At 43.0% G+C, this 21824-nt stretch overlaps 1 protein-coding gene across 1 annotated transcript in view; it reads left to right on the forward strand.

The window, feature by feature from the left end:
- TRPM7 (transient receptor potential cation channel subfamily M member 7) overlaps positions 1-21824 on the forward strand; it is an 81085-nt gene that overhangs the window by 50043 nt on the left and 9218 nt on the right. The window contains exons 17-31 of the mRNA XM_056865681.1: positions 200-428; positions 3832-3987; positions 4084-4227; positions 6094-6222; positions 7273-7557; positions 8725-8899; positions 11212-11338; positions 11564-11748; positions 11902-12034; positions 13571-14262; positions 16469-16545; positions 18687-18746; positions 19324-19420; positions 20903-20973; positions 21559-21596. Of these exons, the coding sequence (XP_056721659.1) occupies positions 200-428; positions 3832-3987; positions 4084-4227; positions 6094-6222; positions 7273-7557; positions 8725-8899; positions 11212-11338; positions 11564-11748; positions 11902-12034; positions 13571-14262; positions 16469-16545; positions 18687-18746; positions 19324-19420; positions 20903-20973; positions 21559-21596 (2598 nt within the window). The remainder of the gene's footprint in view (positions 1-199; positions 429-3831; positions 3988-4083; positions 4228-6093; positions 6223-7272; positions 7558-8724; positions 8900-11211; positions 11339-11563; positions 11749-11901; positions 12035-13570; positions 14263-16468; positions 16546-18686; positions 18747-19323; positions 19421-20902; positions 20974-21558; positions 21597-21824) is intronic.

Genomic DNA, 21824 nt, shown 5'->3' on the forward strand with positions numbered 1-21824 from the left:
AATGGTTGGGGACCCCTGAACGGATGTATGGCGAGGAAGATACTGTTTCCAGGGTCAGATCATGGTTTCCAGAATACAAAAGAAAGCAATGGAACGGGCAGGGGGCAGCCATTGGGGAGGGGGCTGGCCCGCTACCCACTTTCAGAGGCTTCGCGACCCACAGGCTCTAATCTGTGTGTGATTTTTTTTCCCTTCCCAGTGAGTTTGGACAACTGGCAGTCGAGCTGTTAGAACAGTCGTTCCGGCAAGACGAAACCATGGCTATGAAGTTGCTAACTTATGAGCTGAAAAACTGGAGTAATTCCACCTGCCTTAAGCTAGCAGTGTCTTCACGGCTTCGCCCGTTCGTCGCTCACACGTGCACGCAAATGTTGTTGTCTGACATGTGGATGGGAAGACTGAACATGAGGAAGAATTCATGGTACAAGGTAAATCAGTCTTGCAAATGTTCATCATATATTTTCTTTATTACGGTAGCTAGCAGTACTCAAGGCAGGGGTGGGGAACGTCAGGCCCGGGGCCCGTTTAAGGCCCGCAAAGTCATTTGGTCTGGCCCTTCGTGGGTCCTGGCAGATCTCTAGCTCAGAAGGATCTAAGACTGGTGATCTGCCCCCTCCCACTGACAGGAATAGCCTCTATTCAAGGCGGATGTGAGTTCGTTTTGTCAAGAAAAGGAACCTTTTTTCCCCCTTGCAGAAGAGTTGTTAGCGATGGAGCTGCTAGGACTGCCCAAGAAAGCTGCCTGCTTGGGGCTTGGTCGGTTTATTTTTAAGTTGATAATTTTGTATGGCCCGCGAATGATGTTATAAATATCCAAATGGCCCTTGGCAGAAAAAAGGTTCCCCACCCCTGACTTAAGGGAAGGCATGTTTTTTGAGTGCGTAGCTTTGTCAAGTCTGTAGCCTTTGTGTCGGGTTAAATAAAACCGCTTTTAAAAATCAAAGCTGGAGGTGGTATTGGGCATGAAACAATAACTCTTCTTTTGATGCTATATTATCTTTTTAAAAAAGGTACAGAAAGGTAGAAGGCAGAAACCAGGCAAGTAAGCTTTTAACCAGAGGTGGCTCTCTAGATCTTCATGAGAAACTAATCTACTACTAAAAAAAAAAAAAAAATAGTGGTGAAACATTAACAGACTGAAAACGCCTTTTTTTTAAAAAAATTGAAATGCCATTATGCTTTTCTTCAGGTAGTAAAGTAAAACGCAATGTAGAAAATGGTTCATGTTTGTATCTTATTTAACACAAGCATACACAAGTTGGAAGGCTAGTAGAAGGCAGACAAGACAAGCCAGCGGGATGTGAGTGGGTGTCAGTTTTCAGGAGGGCGTGTGCAAACCAAGCCACGTGGCCCCGATTAACCCAAAGCAGGAGCAGCATTTTCTCTCCGGGCACCGGACTGAAAATTTACCCCTCTGTTATCAGACCTCAGAAAATAATTCTGCGGAAATCGCATTGTCAACGCCAAACATCCTCGAGCATCATTCTAAAGCATGATGTGCTCTTGTCTGTCACGCGTACTAACTTGTCCTCTCTCACTTGCCTTGCTAGTGAACTAAGAGTAACGCCTATTTTTACCGCCTAGAGACACAGCATTTTTGGCTTCTAAACGGACGTAGCAAGACTGGTTCCGGTAAATGCGTATTGGCTGAAGGTGACAGCAAACAGTACTGGGGGAAAAATCGGGACAGAAAAAACCCTATTTGAACACCTACTGTTCGATAGTGTTTTTGAGATCTCAGATATTTTCTGATATTTTGGAGTTCTATATGTACTCAATGAATTAAAAAAAAACGCACAAAAGCAACAGAAGTGTAATGTTTGTTAGAACCAGCTAAAGCACTGTAAATTAGTGAGCAAGCCTTAAAATTCCCTAGAACTCTTCATGAGGCTGGGGGGAAGGGTTGGGTGGGAGGAAAATTGAAAAGATATTGCTGTATGTGACAGACAACCGAAGTCTGCAGATTGTTAACAGTCTCAAGGTGGAGAGTTGGGAGGTGTGACGTCGGCTTATAGCACAATTCTGAATGTTTACTTAGAAGCAACCCCCCTCTGAATCTAGCAATCATTGTGTGTAAAGTGCCATCAAGTCGCAGCCGACTTGTGGCGACCCCAAAAAGGGGCGTTCAAGGCAATTAAGAAGCAGAGGTGGTTTTCCATGGCCTTCCTCTGCAGAGCCTTCCTGGGAGGTCTCCTCTCCGAGTACTGACCCTGCATAGCTTCCAAGATTCGACGAGAACTGGCTATATACCACGCTGCTTTTCCTCCCCACTAGTGGTTATTACTACATAGGGTGTCAGCCTTAATTAAGTTCAGTTGTGCTGGGTTGGAAGCAGACCTCAGGTCTCATGGAAACTTTCTGGAACAAAAATGCAAAGGAAAGTCTGTCTTTGAAAATGTTAGCTGTCATTTGGATCTGCTGGTGTTTATGTTTTGCGAGTAAGAGCTGCCGTTGATCACTGTCCCAGTAGCCTTTGGTGAATCCTGAGATCTTTTTGACTTGTTTTGTTTTGGGTGCGGTGCACTCTAACCCGAGTCAGTGGGCACCACTGAAATTTTGAGTCAGGGTGGTGGGTGCCGCCAGAAAATGGCTGTCTCAGGAGGTGGAGCCAAGTACAAAATGGCTGTCTCGGGAGGTGGAGCCAAGTAGAAAAGGGCTGTCACGGGAGGTGGAGCCAAGCACAAAATGGCTGTCATGGGAGGTGGAGCCAAGTACAAAATGGCTATCTTGGGAGGTGGAGCCAAGTACAAAATGGCTGTCATGGGAGGCTAAGCGAAGCACCCCCTCCGTTGCTCTGGTACTGCCTGGCCCCAGCCACCTCACAACTGATCTGTAGGGTCTTGTTCCAGTGAGCAGTGCGGGGAGGATTCAGGTGAAAAGCTCCTGTATTGGTACGAAGGCTGCCATCCACTCATTTGCCCCTGCCCTCAAAACGGCCCCACCTACTTTCCTGAAGTACATGGTGGACACCTAGGGAGCAGCCTGGAGGGGACCACCTTGGGGGACCTCTGTGTAACCTAAGCCTGTATCGTACGTATTAATTTAACCCATTAGCCACCTTTTTACCTTACAGGAACTCAAGGCGGCTTACAATGCAAGCCCAATAAAATACACAAAAACAACAAATTAAAATCAGCAATTTGAAACTGCTGGTAGGCAGAAGAACTAAAACCAGTCAAATGCCAACATGTGTTCCATCCTCTATTCCATAACAGTTTGCAAAGTAGGGTTTTCTATTGTGGCTAGGGCTGCCAACCTCCAGGTGGAACCTGGAGTTTTCCCAGAATGACAGCTGATCTCCAGATGGCAGAGATCAGTTCCCCTGGAGGAAATGGCAGCTTCAGAGGGTGGTCTCTGTGGCATCACGTCGCTGCCCCAAATCTGCAGGAATTTCCCAAACTGGAGTTGGCAAACCTAACTGATGTGCTCTAACCCTAACTGTGGTCAAGAAGCATTCCTCTAGCCCTCCCTTGTCGCTTAACATCCAGCCTGCGGAAGAGTTCTAGGATACTTGAAAGCTTGTTCATTGTTTTGTGATGCTGTATGACTTGGTTCTAATGAAAGTTATTACTCCCTTGAGTATTGGATATTTTTTCTCAGTTAACCAATTCGGCTAAATGCAATTTCTATCTTTACAAACAACAACAACAACAACAGCAACAAAAAAACCCTATCGTTGTTCTTCTACATCTCTTTACTTGCTACCTGTCAGGCAGATATTAAGATCTTTCTGGGCTGGTGTGTTCTGTGTGCGTTGTGTCTCCTGATGTTTTTAGTGCACCATCGAGTGAGAGTATGCTTTTAAATAACTCAGGCGTTCGCAACTTGCAGGTGATACTGAGCATCTTGGTTCCCCCTGCCATACTAATGCTGGAATACAAAACCAAGGCGGAAATGTCCCATATACCGCAGTCCCAAGATGCGCACCAAATGACCATGGAAGACAGCGAGAACAACTTCCAGAACATAGCAGAAGAGATACCAATGGTAACTCATGTCCGCGCGCATGGTGTTTTTCCCCGCAAAGAGTACTAGTGGCGTCATACACAATTTTTTTTAAGCGGTTTTTTTTTTTAATGTTAGGAAGTGTTCAAAGAAGTAAAAGTCTTGGACAGTAGCGATGGGAAGCTCGACATGGAGACAGCAATAAAGCCCAAGAGGCTTCCAGTTACTCGGAAGTTTTATGCCTTTTATCACGCGCCAATAGTGAAGTTCTGGTTTAATACGGTAAGTGTTGTTTTTCTTTTCTAACAGCAATTACTTTGTTGCTTGCCCTGTGCGTGCTTTCTTAAATAGCCACCATTTTACTTCCTTATTTTTAAATTTATTTTTGTAACTTAACTTGGGAAAAGCTGCAATATATCGAACGACACATGACAAGCATAATCAAGTGTAGTAATAGCAGATACTGTTTATAGTTTTAGAACAGAGATCTGGTTAATTAGATGAGTGTTACAGTTAAAGAGGAAGACCCAACAAGAGATAGATTGACTCAATAAAGGAAGCCACAGCCCTCAATTTGCAAGATCTGAGCAAGGCTGTCAAAGATAGGACATTTTGGAGGACATGGATTCATAGGGTCGCCATGAGTCGGAAGCGACTTAACACACACACACACACACAGTTAAAGAGCAAGACGTTTATATGACATATGTAACTTAGAGTAGTTCATCATCAAGTGAAATCTATTGTATAACTTAAACGAGCATTTTCTGATCATTTATTGATTATTTACAATTATTTACTGATATCCCTGGAAGAAGATTAGACTGTGTGTATGTGCATGTGTTTGTAATTGTTTGAAATTTTTAATAAAATATTTGCTCTCTATATAATAAACAATACATATAAACCATGCATGGTGGAGCGGTTAAGGTGTCAGACTGGGACCTGGGAAACCCAGGTGCGAATCCCCACTCGCGCCATGGAAGCGTGCTTGGGTGACCTTGGGTCAGTCACACACTCTCAGCCCTGACGCTAACTAGTACTTGGACGGGAGGCCTCCAAGGAATACCAGGGTCGTGATGCGAAGGCAGGCAATGGCAACCCACCTCTAAAGGTCTCTTGCCTTGAAAACCCTACGGGGTTGTCATGAGTCAGCTGTGACTTGACAGCAAAAAAACACATGCGTACATCATATAAATTTTAATTAATAGTCCATCTGATCCACCATCTGTCTCCAAATATAAATATTTTTTGTCTCCCAAGATCAATTTTTAGAGGTTTTCTTTTTAAATAAGCTGACAATTTCATCATGCAAAATGTGTCATTCTGTTTCTCTAAACACTCTTTTTCTTTGGAGGGATTTTTTTCCTCCAATATGTGGCACAGGCAGAATTTAAGACCGCATTCTAGTGGTCTTAAAATCTGTGCCGTGTGAAATGCTTGCCACAATCTTTTTCCAACATTTTACAGCTTGCGAGCAATACCCCTTACATATGAAAGCAACTATCATTGACGTCACAAGAGAACAAACAGTTCTTTGTGGTATTATAATTTTTGAAAAGTCCATTTGGTGACAGGTAAAGGCAGTCCCCTTTCCTTTATTCCATTCTTTATGCTCGTGAACCAACAGGTCATCAGCAAAACAAATTCAATACATTCCATAATACATAAATAACCAAACGTACTATCTAAACAGTACAGTTAAAAGGAGGTATCATTAAAAACCATAGATAAAATTTTTGCCACGTCGAGGGTTACATTTGGATCAGTATCAATAACTTTGCAACTATATCTTGCTTTAGGGCAGCCCCCCCCCCCGAATGTATATTGTGATCCATTTGTCTCTGGCGCGATCATGCTTTTTACAATCTACAAAAAAACGCCGAACAGTGTCCAAACTCCTTGATCCACAATCACAAAGTCGCTCAGAAAAGGGGACCCCTGAAAATCTACCTGCTGACTCCCCCAATGGCAGTGCAAAGGCAGTCCCCTGTGCCAGCACCGGGTCATTACTGACCCCATGGGGGTGATGTCACATCCCGACGTTTGCTATGCAGACTGTGTTTATGGGATGATTTGCAATTGCCTTCGCCAGTCATGTACAGGTAGCACCATTTTAATTACATTCTATTTTGCTTACCTTTATAGTTGGCCTACCTAGGATTTTTGATGCTTTATACATTTGTCGTCCTTGTGAGAATGGAAGAGCTGCCTTCCATTCAAGAGTGGATTGTCATCGCTTACATTTTCACATTGGCTATTGAGAAGATTCGTGAGGTATGTTGGCATTTTGCGTAATTCTGTGTTCTGCGTAACTTGCTGAAATTCAGTCAGATTTGTGTATCAAAGGGCTAGTTAAGATGAATTGTGCAGCAACGTGCCTGTTACAGGGGGAACAATATATGGTCCCCAGCCTGCTGGACATCTGGATTTGGGTGGCATGTTTGCCTACACACATGATATCATGCATGTTGCTAATCCCACACTTAATCTGGGAATCAATTGTGCAATCTGGGTTTGTGCATTTAAAAGAAATACGTACATAAGTTCCATGCCAAAGTTAGACCCTCGTTTCGAATCCAGGTTTGATTTGTGTTGACTATAGTTTGTGTTCCCTTGTCATCGCCACATGACCAAAGGACCTTTGAAATAAGATGAAATTGACTGTGCCTAATTTCTTTCTTTTTTAAAATTTTTATAAAAGAGGGATACAGAAAGGGGGAAAAGGGGAGGGGGAAAATAAGATAAAAGATACGCCATCCTTCAAGCTTCCACATAGATTAAATTTAAAAGGAAAGAAATTACCAAATATTCTATCATTCAAAACATTTTTCCCATCTCAAGGTTCTCTAAAATGAACAGAAATCTGTTTCATCCACTGAGCCGCCACATCAGCTAAACTTAAGAAAATCTAATACCATATCTTCTATTAAATATCTTTAACATATGTGTGTCTTATATACCTCTGTAAATTCTCTTTTAAGTTTCATTCAGCCTTATTGAATAATTTATTTACCCCTTAAATAATACACACATACATAAACCTTTATTGGCATAATCACTTAAACTAATGCAACTGGTTATTATGAAATCAACAGATGAATTTGTGTTTAGATGGAAGCCTTCCTACTATTACCACTTAAATAATAATCGTAGAAAGGCTGCCATCTCAACAGAAATTCATCTGTTGATTTCATATTAACCAGTTGCTTTAGTTTGGCCGTCAGTGCAAAATCGGAGAGTTTATTATTCCACTCTTTGATGTCAGGAAGTGTATTAGATTTCCAGTATTTGACTGTGCCTAATTTCTCACTGGTTTTAAAACAGATTTTCATGTCCGAGGCCGGGAAGGTTAGTCAGAAGATAAAAGTATGGTTTAACGATTATTTCAACGTCAGCGATACGATTGCCATCATCACTTTCTTCGTTGGTTTTACGCTAAGATTTGGAGCGAAAGGGAACTTTAATGAAGATACCTATTCGTTAAATCATGTTTTTGTTGCTGGAAGAATAACTTACTGTCTGAATATAATCTTCTGGTATGTGAGGCTGCTGGATTTCCTGGCTGTAAACCAACAGGCTGGCCCTTACGTCATGATGATTGGGAAAATGGTAAGCTTTTCCTGTGGTCCTAGATTAAAATGCTTTCTTGAAGAAGGGTTATGTTTTTACAACCGTGTGAAACTGATCTACAAACGAAAGCGAAAGGTGAATTTATCTCTTTGAATTGTCCACTGCAGCCAAAGATTCTGTGGATATAAACGAAGCTAGCAGTGCAGTCCTAAGCAGAGTTTATGCCCTTCTAGGTCCATTGAGCCCCGTGGCGCAGAGTGGTAAGCTGCAGTACTTCAGTCCAAGCTCTGCTCATGACCTGAGTTCGATCCCAACGGAAGTTGGTTTCAGGTAGCCGGCTCAAGGTTGACTCAGCCTTCCATCCTTCCAATGTCGGTAAAATGAGCACCCAGCTTGCTGAGGGTAAAGGGGAGATGACTGGGGAAGGCACTGGCAAACCACCCCGTAAACGCAGTCTGCCTAGTAAACATCGGGATGTGACGTCACCCCATGGGTCAGGAATGACCCCGTGCTTGCACAGGGGATTACCTTTACCTTTACCTTAGGTCCATTGAAGTGAGTGGGCTTAGAAGGGCATAACTTTACTCAGGTTTGCTTTATGCACATTGTGCTGATTTGTGTGTTAAGTTGATTGAGAGAACCATACGTGTCATGGGCCTGGGATTGCATATGACCATTTCATAGCTCTCATGCACATAAATGAGCTGCATATGGTATGTGCAGTCCAATGTAGTGGCATGCAGGTCGACATTGATCGTGACTAACATGCGGACATGTTGAACGATGCACAGGTATGAATTAACTTCATAGAATCATAGAGTTGGAAGGGACCACCAGGGTCATGTAGTCCAGCCCCCTGCACAATGCAGGAATTTCACAACTACCTCCCCCAGATGTCAAAGTGGTCACTTGAATTAGGAAGTTGAAAATAAAATTATGTACTGTAACAAAAAGATTCCTTGGATTGTATATGAACCAGGCCCTCGGTTCGAAGACCTGGAAGTATTACTTGTTCCATAGTGGGAAAGTTCTAGTATTGCTAGAGATACTTAGCTGCTGAATCATGTCCAAAAGGATTTCATGTCAGAAGAATGAGTACGTTGCTTGAGCAAACCAATTAAAATTATTGGCATTTTAGATAAAGTGTTTTCATGACTTTTAAGAGGCTATTGCAGTTTCTTTGACCTTACCTCTGTATTTTAATAGGTGGCCAACATGTTTTACATTGTAGTGATCATGGCCGTTGTCTTGCTCAGTTTTGGAGTCCCCAGGAAGGCAATACTTTACCCTCACGAGGAACCATCCTGGGTTCTAGCGAGAGATATCGTGTTTCAACCCTATTGGATGATCTTTGGTGAAGTTTACGCTTATGAAATAGATGGTAAGAGAAAATTGCCAAGAATTGGGGTCTATCCTGTTCGCAATGCTGCTAAGTCAGGCAGCATGGTGTAGTGGTTAAGGGCGGTGGTTTGGAGTGGTGGATCTGGTGAACTGGATTTGTTTCCTCACTCCTACACACGAAGCCAGCTGGGTGACCTTGGGCTAGTCACAGCTCTCAGCCCCACCTACCTGACAGGGTGTCTGTTGTGGGGAGGGGAAGGTGATTGTAAGCCTGTTTGATTCTGCCTTCAGTGGTAGAGAAAGTTGGCATATAAAAAAACAACGCTTCTTCTTTTGCGGGCTGTAATATTGAGTCTTCTCACTGGGCTCTATGTAGACAATGAAAGGCATTTAAGAGACAGTGGACTGAAAGTGGTTTTTACTGGGAAGATGAAAGCAGTGTGGGATAGTAACAATAGAAGAAAAAAGTAAGATAGAGATGACTATGAAGAAAGCCCGTACGCTGTGAAACGGAAATGAAAATGAATGTAGTCTGATTACCTCTTCCCCTTTCCCCATTTTCCTGTACCTTGTAATAAAAATAATAAAAACTTTAAAAAGAAAGAAAAGAAAAGAAAACAGTGTGGGAAGCGGAGCATCCATCCCTTCTAATCCAGATAACAGCCTCATCCTTGCAGTTACTCTAATTTGTCCTATTTGGATGCGGAAACAGAAGTCAGACTGAAGAAAGGATACATATAAGACAGAGTACACCCTCTCCCCATTTAGTTCCAGGAAGGTCCTGCCCCCTCCCACTGTGTAAGCCAGTCTGAGAGACACTTCCTTGAGGAAGTGTGACTTTTCCCTAGTGGTCTTCCTACTTTCGTCATGAAAGACCTCCTTTGAGCTGAGAAAGGCTTACAAAGACAAAATAAAAAAAGAAAAGTCAGAAGCAGCGGAAAGGTTAGAGAGAAAACAGAAGGGCTTGAAGCCATATCTCAGCCAGAGAACTTGCCTTTTCCCATCCTCCCCAGCCTAGTCCATAAGGGGGAGACTATACGTGACCGTATACGTGCTGCTTCATTCTGCAGTATAGCAGATACCCTCCCCCAAGTTTAGGTGGATGAGCTTTTCAGTTTGGGTGTAGCATCCTATTGTGTGTGTGTTAAGTGCCATCAAGTCGCTTCCGACTCATGGCGACCCTATGAATCAGTGTCCTCCAAAATGTCCTATCTTTGACAGCCTTGCTCAGGACTTGCAAATTGAGGGCTGTGGCTTCCTTTATTGAGTCAATCCATCTCTTAATGGGTCTTTCTCTTTTCCTGCTGCCCTCAACTTTTCCTAGCATGACTGTCTTTTCTAATGACTCTTGTCTTCTCATAATGTGACCAAAATACAATAGCCTCAGTTTAGTCATTTTAGCTTCTAGGATCAGTTCAGGCTTGATTTGATCTATATCCCACTGATTTGTATTTTTTGGCGGTCCACGGTATCCGTAACACTCTCCTCCAACACCACATTTCAAAGGAATCTACTTTCTTCCTATCAGCTTTCTTCAATGTCCAGCTTTCACACCCATACATAGTAAAAGGGAATATGATGGCATGAATTAATTTGATCTTGGTGGCCAGGGACACATCCTTACACTTCAGAATCTTTTCTGGCTCCTTCATGGCTGCCCTTCCCAGTCTCAATCTCCTTCTGATTTCTTGGCTGCAATCTCCCTTTTGGTTGATGATGGAGCCAAGGAATAGAAAGTCTTCAACAATTTCAGTTTCCTCATTGTTAACCTTAAAGTTGTGTAATTCTCCCTCCGTTTGACTGTACAAGTTCCTGAGCTACCATAGTTCCTTGTGACACTTAATTCCAGCACTCATTCTATAGCTCAGGTTGGCTCCTTCTTGTTGGAGTTGGTGAACTTAATATGCTTGTTTAGAGGTTCATGGATTCAGTTTTAACCAGTCGTGAATATAGATTTCAGTATTTTGTGTTGCGTTCAGATATTGTTTAAAGCCAGGTTATTATTTTTAAAGGACCCTTTATAGAAGTGTATTTTTCAGAATCTGATGTGTCTTTTTTTCTTTTTTTTTAAAATGTTTAGACCTATTTGTTCAAAACCTGACATGCAGTTCATATCTTACCCAGTATAGGCTGAGTTTGGAGATGAATGGCTTAAACACCCACACTTACCTTATCTAGCTGTTGTTCCAAAAAATTTTAGTTTACAGTATTCTGGTATGTAGTGAGTACTTCTTGGGCATATCCGGGAAGAGTTACCAGTAGCAGCATATTGTTGAGTATATTTAGAAGGAGCTATGTCTGATAGAGAGGGCTGTGAAGCTTTCTAATAATTTCTGTTTTTTGTTGGTCGAGTGTGCGCTAACAATTCTGAAGTTAAAGAGCTCTGCGTGATGGGATCCTGGCTCACTCCGTTCCTTCAATCGGTCTACCTCTTTGTCCAGTACATAATTATGGTCAACCTCCTCATTGCCTTTTTCAAGTATGTACATATATATTTATATCACTTTTGTTTCCTATATAGACATTTAAAAGGTGATTGGTGATTTTATTCTAGCTTGGTGATTTTATTCTAGCCTGTAGTAGCTTTTCTACTGACATTTCAACGTTGTAATACTTTCCAGTAATGTCTAGTTCTGAGCGCAAGCGTCTTGCATATTGTACTAAAAAACATTTACCCTTTTTCTTTTTTTGCTTCTTTCTTTAGCAATGTATACTTGCAAGTGAAAGCGATTTCCAATATTGTATGGAAATACCAGCGTTATCATTTCATTATGGCTTATCATGAGAAGCCTGTCCTGCCTCCGCCTCTTATCATTCTTAGTCACATGGCTTCTCTGTGCTGTTGCATGTGCAAGCGAAGGAAGACAGATAAAACTTCAGACGGACCAAGTAAGTACATGGCAGACAATGTGCAGTATTGTTCTTATGTATAAGCCTACTTACGTGATAGTGCCTGTTCCTTTATCCTGTGCTTTACTGTATCCATTGGCCTGTTCTTAAAGCTGACCGCCCCCCCCCCCGCCCTTTTCTCTTGTTCTCCAGAACTGTTTTTAACAGAAGAGGATCAGAAAAAGCTACACGATTTTGAAGAGTTATGTGTTGAGATGTATTTCAATGAAAAAGATGACAAGTTCCATTCAGGGAGCGAAGAAAGAATTAGAGTCACTTCTGAACGGTAGAAAACTTTAATGAATAAACTGTAGGATCTGCATGGAACCTCTGAATCGGGGCATGTTGATATATCCTGGGGAAATAAGGTGTGTGCGAAGTAGGCTTGCCAGGCCCGTAGCTCCACCGGTGGGAGCTTTCCGGGGCTGTGGCTGCGGTGAACATCTCGCGCACACCCTGCATGACGCACCTACGTCACTTCCGGGTTTACCTGGAAGTGACACAGATGCTCTAGTGATCTCGGCCAAAACTATGGTTTCCATAGAGTTTTATCTGAGATTGCCAGAGCGTCCTCGTCACTTTCGGGTAAATCCGAAACCCAGCTGGTGGATCGGCGGGATTTTACCCGCCACCACCGGGCACTTGGCAACCCTAGTACGAAGTCACACTAAAACTGGAGGAAACTTAATTGATAATGCTTTCATTGTAAGCCATTTTGAGGGCCTGCTGTTGAAAAGCAGGGTTACAACGTTTGGCAAAAAGTGTACAGCCATGTTTTCTGAACTTCTGATAATGGAGCCATAATTAAAACTGGGAGATTGTTTAAGGCTTTTTTTGTGGGGGATAACCTAGCCTTTGAGGAGTTCATCAGGACCTAGCCTTTGAGGAGTGCCTCAGGAGTGCCTGATTGCCATTCTGAGAATACCTCAGAATTGGGAGGAGGGCACTCCAAAACAGTGATTTCTGCAGTGACACAGTAGGCCGCCCAGGTCCTGCACTGAGAGTAAATTAGTGATTCATTCCTATCCAGTGCAAAGTCTGATTGGAAGAAGGCAACAGTAAAGGAAAGAAATACCATTGTGGGCACTCCCCTCCGTTGCTGGGTGCTTTACGACCACAGAACCATTTAGTTATTTCTTGTGGCCTACTAGCTAGCAGAGAAAGAGCCCCATGGCGCAGAGGGGTAAGCTGCAGTACTGCAGTCCAAGCTCTGCTTGCGACCTGAGTTCGATCCCGATGGAAGTCGGTTTCAGGTAGCCGGCTCAAGGTTGACTCAGCCTTCCATCCTTCCGAGGTCGGTAAATCGAGTACCCAGCCTGCTGGGGGTAAAGTGTAGATGACCGGGGAAGGCAATGGCAAACCACCCCATAAACATAGTCTGCCTAGTACGGGGGCTCTTTTTGTCTCTCTCAAGTTGCCAAATTTTGCTCTGCTGCAATTAAGATCCATATGGGAAAGGTAAACACTGGGACTGGCTAATTTTTATCCAGTAAATTATTGGTTTTAACTGTTTTTAAACTGTGATATTTTTAAATCTGCCTAGTAAACGTCATGATGTGGAGTCACCCCATGGGTCAGGAATGACTTGGTGCTTGCACAGGGTCCTTGCACCTTTACCTTTAGTGGCTGAAAGCCGTTATCAACTTACCCCATTCCTGACCCATGGGGTGACTCCACATCACGACGTTTACTAGGCAGACTAAGACTGCTAGCTAGTAAAGGTAAAGCAGTCGTCTCGTGGCAAACAATTTGCGCATTACTAGCAAGCCTGACTTTCTTTACATTTTCTTTTAAAACTGGTGCATCTTTTCCCCCCGCTCAGGGTGGAGCAAATGTGCATTCAGATCAAGGAAGTTGGTGACCGAGTCAACTATATCAAGCGTTCCTTGCACTCCCTAGATACGCAAATTGGCCACTTACAGGACCTTTCGGCGCTCACGGTGGACACTTTGAAGACGCTGACAGCACAGAAGGCGTCAGAAGCTAGCAAGGTCCATAATGAGATTACGCGGGAACTGAGTATTTCCAAACATTTGGCGCAGAACCTCATTGATGACGGTCCCCTGAGATCTTCCATGTGGAGGAAACACAGTATCAGCAACGCATTTGGCTCCTCTTTCCCCCAAGGAGGCCTTGAAAGTAACAGTGCTGTACTGTGCAACATTTCTATGCAAGATGAAAGAGATCCTGGACAGAAGATGACTGATCTCCCCAACAGGAATGAAGTCAACGTTCCGGAGGCAGGTTCCTCTGGCAGTGCCTTAATCCCAAGAGCTCTTTCTCCTCCAGAACTCCGTCAAAGGATACAGGGTACAGACTTACCAAGGAGCGGTCATAAAAGCAAGAAGGCGGGCAGTTCCTCGAAAAGCATGCCACATCTGACGACCCCGACAGCAAAATTTTTCGTCAGCACTCCTTCTCAACCCAGTTGCAAAAGCCAGTTGGAAGCTGCAGCCAAGGACGAGGCGAAGGCCGCCGACACAGATAACATGGTTGAATTTGGTGCCTTTGTGGGTAAGTATCGCCAGTTGAAGCATGAACTTCCTAGAGTTACCGCCGGTTGCCGTAGTTGTCCTGCTTCGCCCTCTGTGTGTCTCGTTGCCGCCTCCCAAGCTTGCATTGGAGTGGAGGGATACATTAATCATGCTTTTGTTGATAATGAAAGCGATGGTGTCGCGGACGGCTGCGCGGACCCGTGGAACCTCCCGCTCTCTTCCAACACGGTGAAGAATAACCCCCAAAATGAATTACAGCTACCTTCTGCTGATGCAAACAGGAGCAGGACGAGTAGACGTCTAAAAGAGACATTGAGTGCTGAAGGACTTCCTTCCAGCACTCAAGGAACCGCACGAAAGAACCACGCTTTGTGTTCCAGCACCTTTACGCGAGTCCAGAAACTGTGGATCAAATCTAAATTGCAAGGTTTGATTTATCAAGAATTGTGTGGTACCTTGGGTGGATTCTGACCTTGTGGTTCTGTGGTGCTTTTTTAACTCTTCAAACTATGTGAACAGTTTCTTCTTCGTTTAAAACGTAAATTTCTTTTATCCATCTGTCTTAATGGATGATATTTTTTTTCCCGGGCTTGGTTATTGAAGAACAAAGAGATCTTAATCTTAAAATCTGCAGGTTTGTAATTCAGAGGGACTTCTACTCTCGATACTGATTTTTGGAAACTCATCCCCTCTGATGTCTGTTACATTCGGGTGTAATATTTGGCATGGGGCTACTTTCCTTTCCTTTATCCCTTAGAAGCTCCTTGATCCATTGATCTTGAGCAGCGTAAATCTAATGTTTGAGGGATATAAGTACTGAAATAAATCTTTATCACTGACAATGTAGCCTTGGGATCCCTGTCACTTAATAAAAAAAGGCATTATGTCAGACACAGAGGAATTAGATTTATATGTTAAAAGGGGAGAAAGATGACGTGATCGAAGTTCCTCAAAAAAGCGGCATTCCGAGAGGGCTTGAGCTAATGAATCAATGGAGCCAGAAGAGCAAGGGCAGGTCCTGTCTGGGTATGGTATATTCAAAATTCTGCCCTGCATAACCATGGAGGGGTTAGCATTCAGTCTAGCTAAACAGAAGGTTCTAGAAAGACGAAGCGTCGTTAAAATAATAAGTATAAGCGGGCAAACTGCGTGGTGGTGGTTTTCCGAAAAACTGAGATGAAAGGCACGGGGCTACTAGGCAGGTCTAGAAGTACCTCATGCGAACAGTCCCCATCTCCCCACTTTGCACATTCATTTACCTGGCTTTTAGCTGCTTGTTAAATGGTCCACCATAAACAAATACACATATATTTGCAATGTGGTTTCAACTCGTAATCCCCCCACCCACCCCCGGGCCAATGTTGGTCAATATTAACTGCGATAACAGGAATCTGTTGTAAATCTGCTTTTAATCTCTCGGAGGAAAGAATTCAGGATCACTAACTGGAGAGATGAATAAACTGCACCTTGTCATGGAAGAAATGATTTGGTGTTGGGGAAATAAATCTCTTTGTTTTACAGTATAATCTTCATCCTTTCTCTGTGGCCTAATGGGACGCTGGGTTTAAGGGAAGCAACGGCAGTGTGTTTCGAAGTCGGGGATGTATGCGTGATGGGGGATTGTGCCAGCTTCAGCAAATTCCCTTGGTGTGTCCACCCCACTCACCATTTGCACGTTGCATTTGACGTTTGTGTAGGGCCTGGCACAACTGCACAGTCACGCTATGTATAGGTTCTGTGCTCTGGGCCAGCAGTCTTTGTGCTCTGATATAAACCCAGGCGCAAGTGGTGGTGGGGAGTTTCAGCATGGCAGAGCAGTAGAATCCCTGTTCCCCACTGCATATATCTCGGAATATAAACCTAGGCCATATGTCTTTTGTGGTGGGTCGGTGGGTCAGAGAGAAAGAGGACCCCAAGTGCTATGCAGTTCAGATTTTTTTTTTACACATATACAAGGGTGAAGATTATATTTTAAAATGATCTCCTATCAAACTGTGCTTTTTCTACTAGCTGGTGAAAATTCTAGTATCCGTGCTGCAAGTTAAAATATGCATATTTAGTGCCATGAAGTTTGCCTGTTTGTTTTTCTCACCCATCCATCCAGTTACACTGTAGTCGTTTTCTCTGTGCTTTCACATCCCAACAGCATTTTATTCAGTATTAAATGTTTAGGCACTTCTCTCTAAATCTGTATTATTTTTTTTTAACATGACAATGTACCAAAGGTCACAGAGACAGCATGGAGCTACAGCGATTTAAAGACACTGAGTTTAAGAGCAAAGAAAAAAATGACACAATTGAGGTAAGAGGGGAAGTGCCTGGGGAAAATTATTAGCATGGGTTCCCCCCCCACACACACACACCAAGTTCATTATTTGTTCTCAAAATTGAGCAACAGCACAAAATGATATGTGTAACTGGCTAATAGGAGCCCCGTGGCACAGAGTGGTAAGCTGCAGCACTGCAGTCAAAAGCTCTGCACACAACCTGAGTTCGATCCCGACAGGAGTTGGTTTCAGGTAGCTGGCTCAAGGTTGACTCCGCCTTCCATCCTTCCGAGGTCAGTAAAATGAGGACCCAGCTTGCTGGGGGTAAAGGGAAGATGACTGGGGAAGGCACGGCCAAACCACCCTGTAAAACAAAGTCTGCCTAGTAAACGTTGAGATGTGACGTCACCCCATGGGTCAGGAATGACCTGGTGCTTGCACAGGGGACCTCTACTTTACTTACTTAACTGGCTAATGGGCACAATTCAGATGCAGTGCTGAAAAGGAAAACAAAACCGGAAGGAACATCATAGAATCATAAGAGTTGGAAGGGACCACCAGGGTCATCTAGTCCAACCCCCTACACAATGCAGGAAATTCACAACTACCTCCCCCGCACCCCCAGTGACCCCTACTACATGCCCAGAAGATGGCCAAGATGCTCTCCCTCTCATGATCTGCTTAAAGTCATAGAATCAGCATTGCTGACAGATGGCCATCTAGCCTCTGCTTTAAAAACCTCCAGGGAAGGAGAGCTCACCACCTCCCGGGGAAGCCTGTTCCACTGAGGAACCGCTCTGACTGTTAGAAAGTTCTTCCTAATGTCTAGATGGAAACTCTCTTGATTTAATTTCAACCTGTTGGTTCTGGTCTGACCTTCTGGGGCAAGCAAGGCCTCATGCTTGCTCGTTTTTCTTCCATATTCCCTCCTCACGTTAGAGAAGACTTATCACAGGATCCAAGCCATGCTTGATAATTGGGATGTACCAGCAAACTCTGCTTTGCCAATAGCTAGGTATCAGACAACGCTCCAGCAGCTGAAGTATTGTGCGGGTTAATTACTGTGTTATGGGCAGCGCTCCAGTAGTCGTAACCAAGCAGAAAGAGCTGGACTTGAGTAGCGTGGTGGTGAAGAGCATGAGCTGCATGTTCACGAAGTTCAGAGGCTTGTCAAGGCATTTCAGCAGACGTGTGTGTTAAGTGCCATCGAGTCACTTGCGACTCATGGTGACCCTATCAATCAATGTCCTCCAAAATGTCCTATCTTTGACAGCCTTGCTCAGGTCTTGCAAACTGAGGGCCGTGGCTTCCTTGATAGAGTCAATCCATCTCTTGTTGGGTCTTCCTCTTTTCCTTCTGCCCTCAACTTTTCCTAGCATGACCGTCTTTTCTAGTGACTCTTGCCTTCTCATAATGTGGCCAAAGTATGACAGCCTCAGTTTAGTCATTTTAGCTTCTAGGGTCAGTTCAGGCTTGATTTGATCTATAACCCACTGATTTGTTTTTTTGGCAGTCCATGGTATCCGTAACACTCTCTTGCAACACCACATTTCCAAAGAATCTACTTTCTTCCTATCAGCTTTCTTCATTCTCCAGCTCTCACACCCATACCTAGTAATAGGGAATATGATGGCATGAATTAACCTGATCTTGGTTGCCACTGACTCATCCTTACACTTCAGAATCTTTTCTAGCGTCTTTATGGCTGCCCTTCCTAGTCTCAGTCTCCTTCTGATTTCTTGGCTGCGCTCTCCCTTTTGGTTGATGATGAAGCCTATGTGCCTAGTTTTTCTTAGTTTTTCGAGATGATGTGTGTCGCTTTCAAGATGAATTGCAACGTAACTGATGGAATATTCCAGTGAGGTAGTTGCTTTAGTCTGCTGCGCAAAGAATTTTTTGTGGCACTTATAAAGACTAAACGATTTATTGAGGCTTAAGTTTTTTGCTCAGTCAGTGCCTGATTTGTCGGGTGAATTAAGCGCTGCCTTCCATTGGCAGAGAGTTTTTTACCCAAAGCTACAAAAGTGGAAGGATACTAGCGTGTCTCGCTTGCGGGGAAAGCAAAACTTTCGTTTTTAAAATTCCTCGAACACAAATTACGCACCTTATTAACTTACATTTAAATGAAAATTTACATGTGTAAAGTCCTTGATTGCACGTGGTTTTTTTTTTATAGGAGCAACAGGAAGATTTCAAAAAAGCGATTTTGGAAGGCAAGGAGACAACAAAGCACCAGGTAGAACCCTGACTTTTGGGATTTTCATGCTCCATTTCCTTGAATATACTTGGCCGTGTTCACAGGTCACTTCAAAAAAGAGTCTTTCTGGTATACTTGAATAGACCCATGGCTGATAACGTTTTTGTATCGCCTTTCCTTGATTCCTCTTCTGTGTGCTCGCGGACCAACTGGTCATGAGCAAAACAAATTCGATAAGTTCAGTAATACAGAAATAACCAAACAGAAATACAAAATCTAAGGTATACAGTTAAAAGGAAGGATCATTAAAAGCCATGGATTACAAATTTTGCCATGGCGAGGGTTACATTTGGATCAGTATCAGCCAATACCTTTGCGATTATCTCGTGCTTTAGGACAGGTCCCCACTTCTGGATGTATACTGTGATCCACTTATCTCTGGCGGGATCATACTTTTTACAACCAATGGGGAAAAAATGCCCGTGTCCCAATTCCCTGATTTACAATCACAAGATCATTCAGAAAAATAGATCCTTGAAAACCTGCCTGCTAACTCCCTCAATGGTAGCGCATTTAATCTGGCCTTGGTAACGTTTTTGTCTGTTTTAACATGCAGGGCAGCAGCGGCACTGAAAGCAATCTGAGACAGGTTAGTTCATGTGGTGGCTTTACCGAATATCATCGAAGCTTGATAACCGGCCATTCAGAGCAACGTGAGTATTTGCAAGAACTCTCTTAGCTTTTAGTCTCTGAATTTTGTAAACTGGGTATATGGTAATTCTTGGGCAGAAATACAAGCTCTTCTGTATCTCATGATTGTTGATTTTTTTAAATTCTTAAAGAAGGAGTAAAGCCATCTTCTTTCTTGAAATGTTTTTCCTCCTCAGTACAGCGCTGTGTTTCTCCTACATCCTATCCTCTTCTGTCTTTAAAATAATACCTTGTTCTGCAGGAGCCTATGTCACTAGAATTAAATTATGTATTTCAGAAAAACACTTTGTCTAGTATGCACCTTAATTATGAGTAGTGCTACAAGGTTTGCTTGAGGCTAAGCAACCAAAGTATATTGATTTTTTAAATTTTATACGCACACACCTTTCTCCCAGAAAATTGGGACCCAAGGCAGAGAACAATGAAACCAATACATCATTAAAAATATTTTTTTAAACCATAAAGAGAGCCAGCAATAACAGTCCCTCTGTGTGCGTGTTTAAAGGGGCGATCGACTAATGTGGGGGACAGGTTGATTCATTCATTGAATAAAGAGGCGGCATTCTCTTTCCAACATTAGTCAGCCATGCTTAGTGAACCCTAGCTTCTTGAAGCTCTGTTCAGTTTTAAAACAGGTTTGCCAGGAGGCATGAGGAGAGAGATCTCAGTTGATAATGTCCACAATTCTTTGGCTCTTAGTTGTATTTTTAAATTAAACTGTTAAGTCGTCTGACACTTTCTTCAGTATATATGTTTTTTTAATTTTTATTTAAAGTTTTTATTGTTTTTTAAGGAATACAGAAAGGAAAAAAGGGGAAGGGGGGAAGTTTTGCATCCGTTTGCAATAAACGATGTTATTTCAATCAATAATGTACACACATAATACAAAGATTATGCTTGCTACAATTGATTCAAAATATTGGTTTCTATCCTATTTTTACTCGATAAAGAAGCAATCTGATATATTCTTAAACATAATAGAAAGCCACTAACATGAGAAAGAAAAAAAGAGAGTAAAGAATAAAATAGCATTAAAGATAAACCATGATCAATTTCTCTAAAGGTAGTAATTGTTAAGGTAAACCAAATATATTTATACATGAAAAGAACATCTATTCACATAAAAAGGAGACAAATTAAGCTAGATTTAAATATTTGAAAACATATACATATACCATGGTGACCATTTCTCATTAAATTGCTCAACATTTTGCGAATTTTCTAAATTCATCAAGTAAGTTATTTTAGCCATATTTGCATATTCCAACATCTTTTCTTTCCATTTGTCTACTTCTGGTAGAGTCTTTTGTTTCCATCTCCTTGCAAGAACAACTCTCGCCGCTGTTCCTCAGTATATTCTGATGCACCGGTGACATGCAGATTTATCCAAACAAAATTGATCCACTAAAAAGCGGCTTAGTGTTTGTTAAAAAAAATAACTCTTTAATTGTATGGCAACCCTAATTCTGACTTCAATTTTCTAGAGCACAATAAGAGCAGAAGGACATCGGTTGAGGATTCTCCTCAGTCAGATTCCAAGGCAGCCTTACTCACGGTGAGGAACGTGCAACAATACTTCTGCAGGGCTTCTCCTTGAGTGTTCACAGTGGAATGCAGCACCTGTCAAGTTGAAACATAGTGGTAGTGGAAAGAAAGCACTGGATGAAGGCACACTGCAATGCGTGTTGTTTGCCTGTATAAATAAGTTGCCCTGCGGCGAGGGCCATCTCCAAAGTGGCAAGTTTCTCGTTCCTCTTGAATCTGGTAAACTGGGTTGGTTTCCCCCACTCCTACACACGAAGCCAGCTGGGTGAGCTTGGGCTAGTCACAGTTCTCTTAGAGCTCTCTCAGCCCCACCTGCCTCACAGGGTGTCTGTTGTGGGGAGGGGAAGGGAAGGTGATTGGAAGACGGTTTGATTCTCCCTTAAGTGGTAGAGAAGGTCGGCATATGAAAACCAACTCTTCTTCTTTTGATCAGTAGAGCAATGTTGGAGAACAACTTGAGTATGAACGCCCCCACCAATATCGAATCCTTAACACGGTCCTATAAAGCTATAAAATGTTGGCACTGTCCTTCTAAACCCAGCAACTAGGTAGTGGACTGCAGACATGTAAAACTTCTAAAAAAATTTCCTTGCAGGATTGGGTACAAGGCCGTCCTTCCTACAGCAATCAGAGGTAAGTAAGGCCCCTTTATGCTGTAACTGTCCGTGCTTGTTCAAACCATTCTGCCACTTCTACTGTGCCTTAGACTACCGCATCAGTAATTGGAGCAGTGGACTCTAATCTGGAGAACCGGGTTTGATTCCCCCACTCCTCCACACGAGCAGCAGACGCTGATCTGGTGTACCGGGCTGGTTTCCCCACTCTTCCCCATTAAGCCTGCTGGGCGACCTTGAGCTAGTC

The sequence above is a fragment of the Euleptes europaea genome, chromosome 20 (genome assembly GCF_029931775.1).
Source record: "Euleptes europaea isolate rEulEur1 chromosome 20, rEulEur1.hap1, whole genome shotgun sequence".
Taxonomy (NCBI): Eukaryota; Metazoa; Chordata; class Lepidosauria; order Squamata; family Sphaerodactylidae; genus Euleptes; species Euleptes europaea.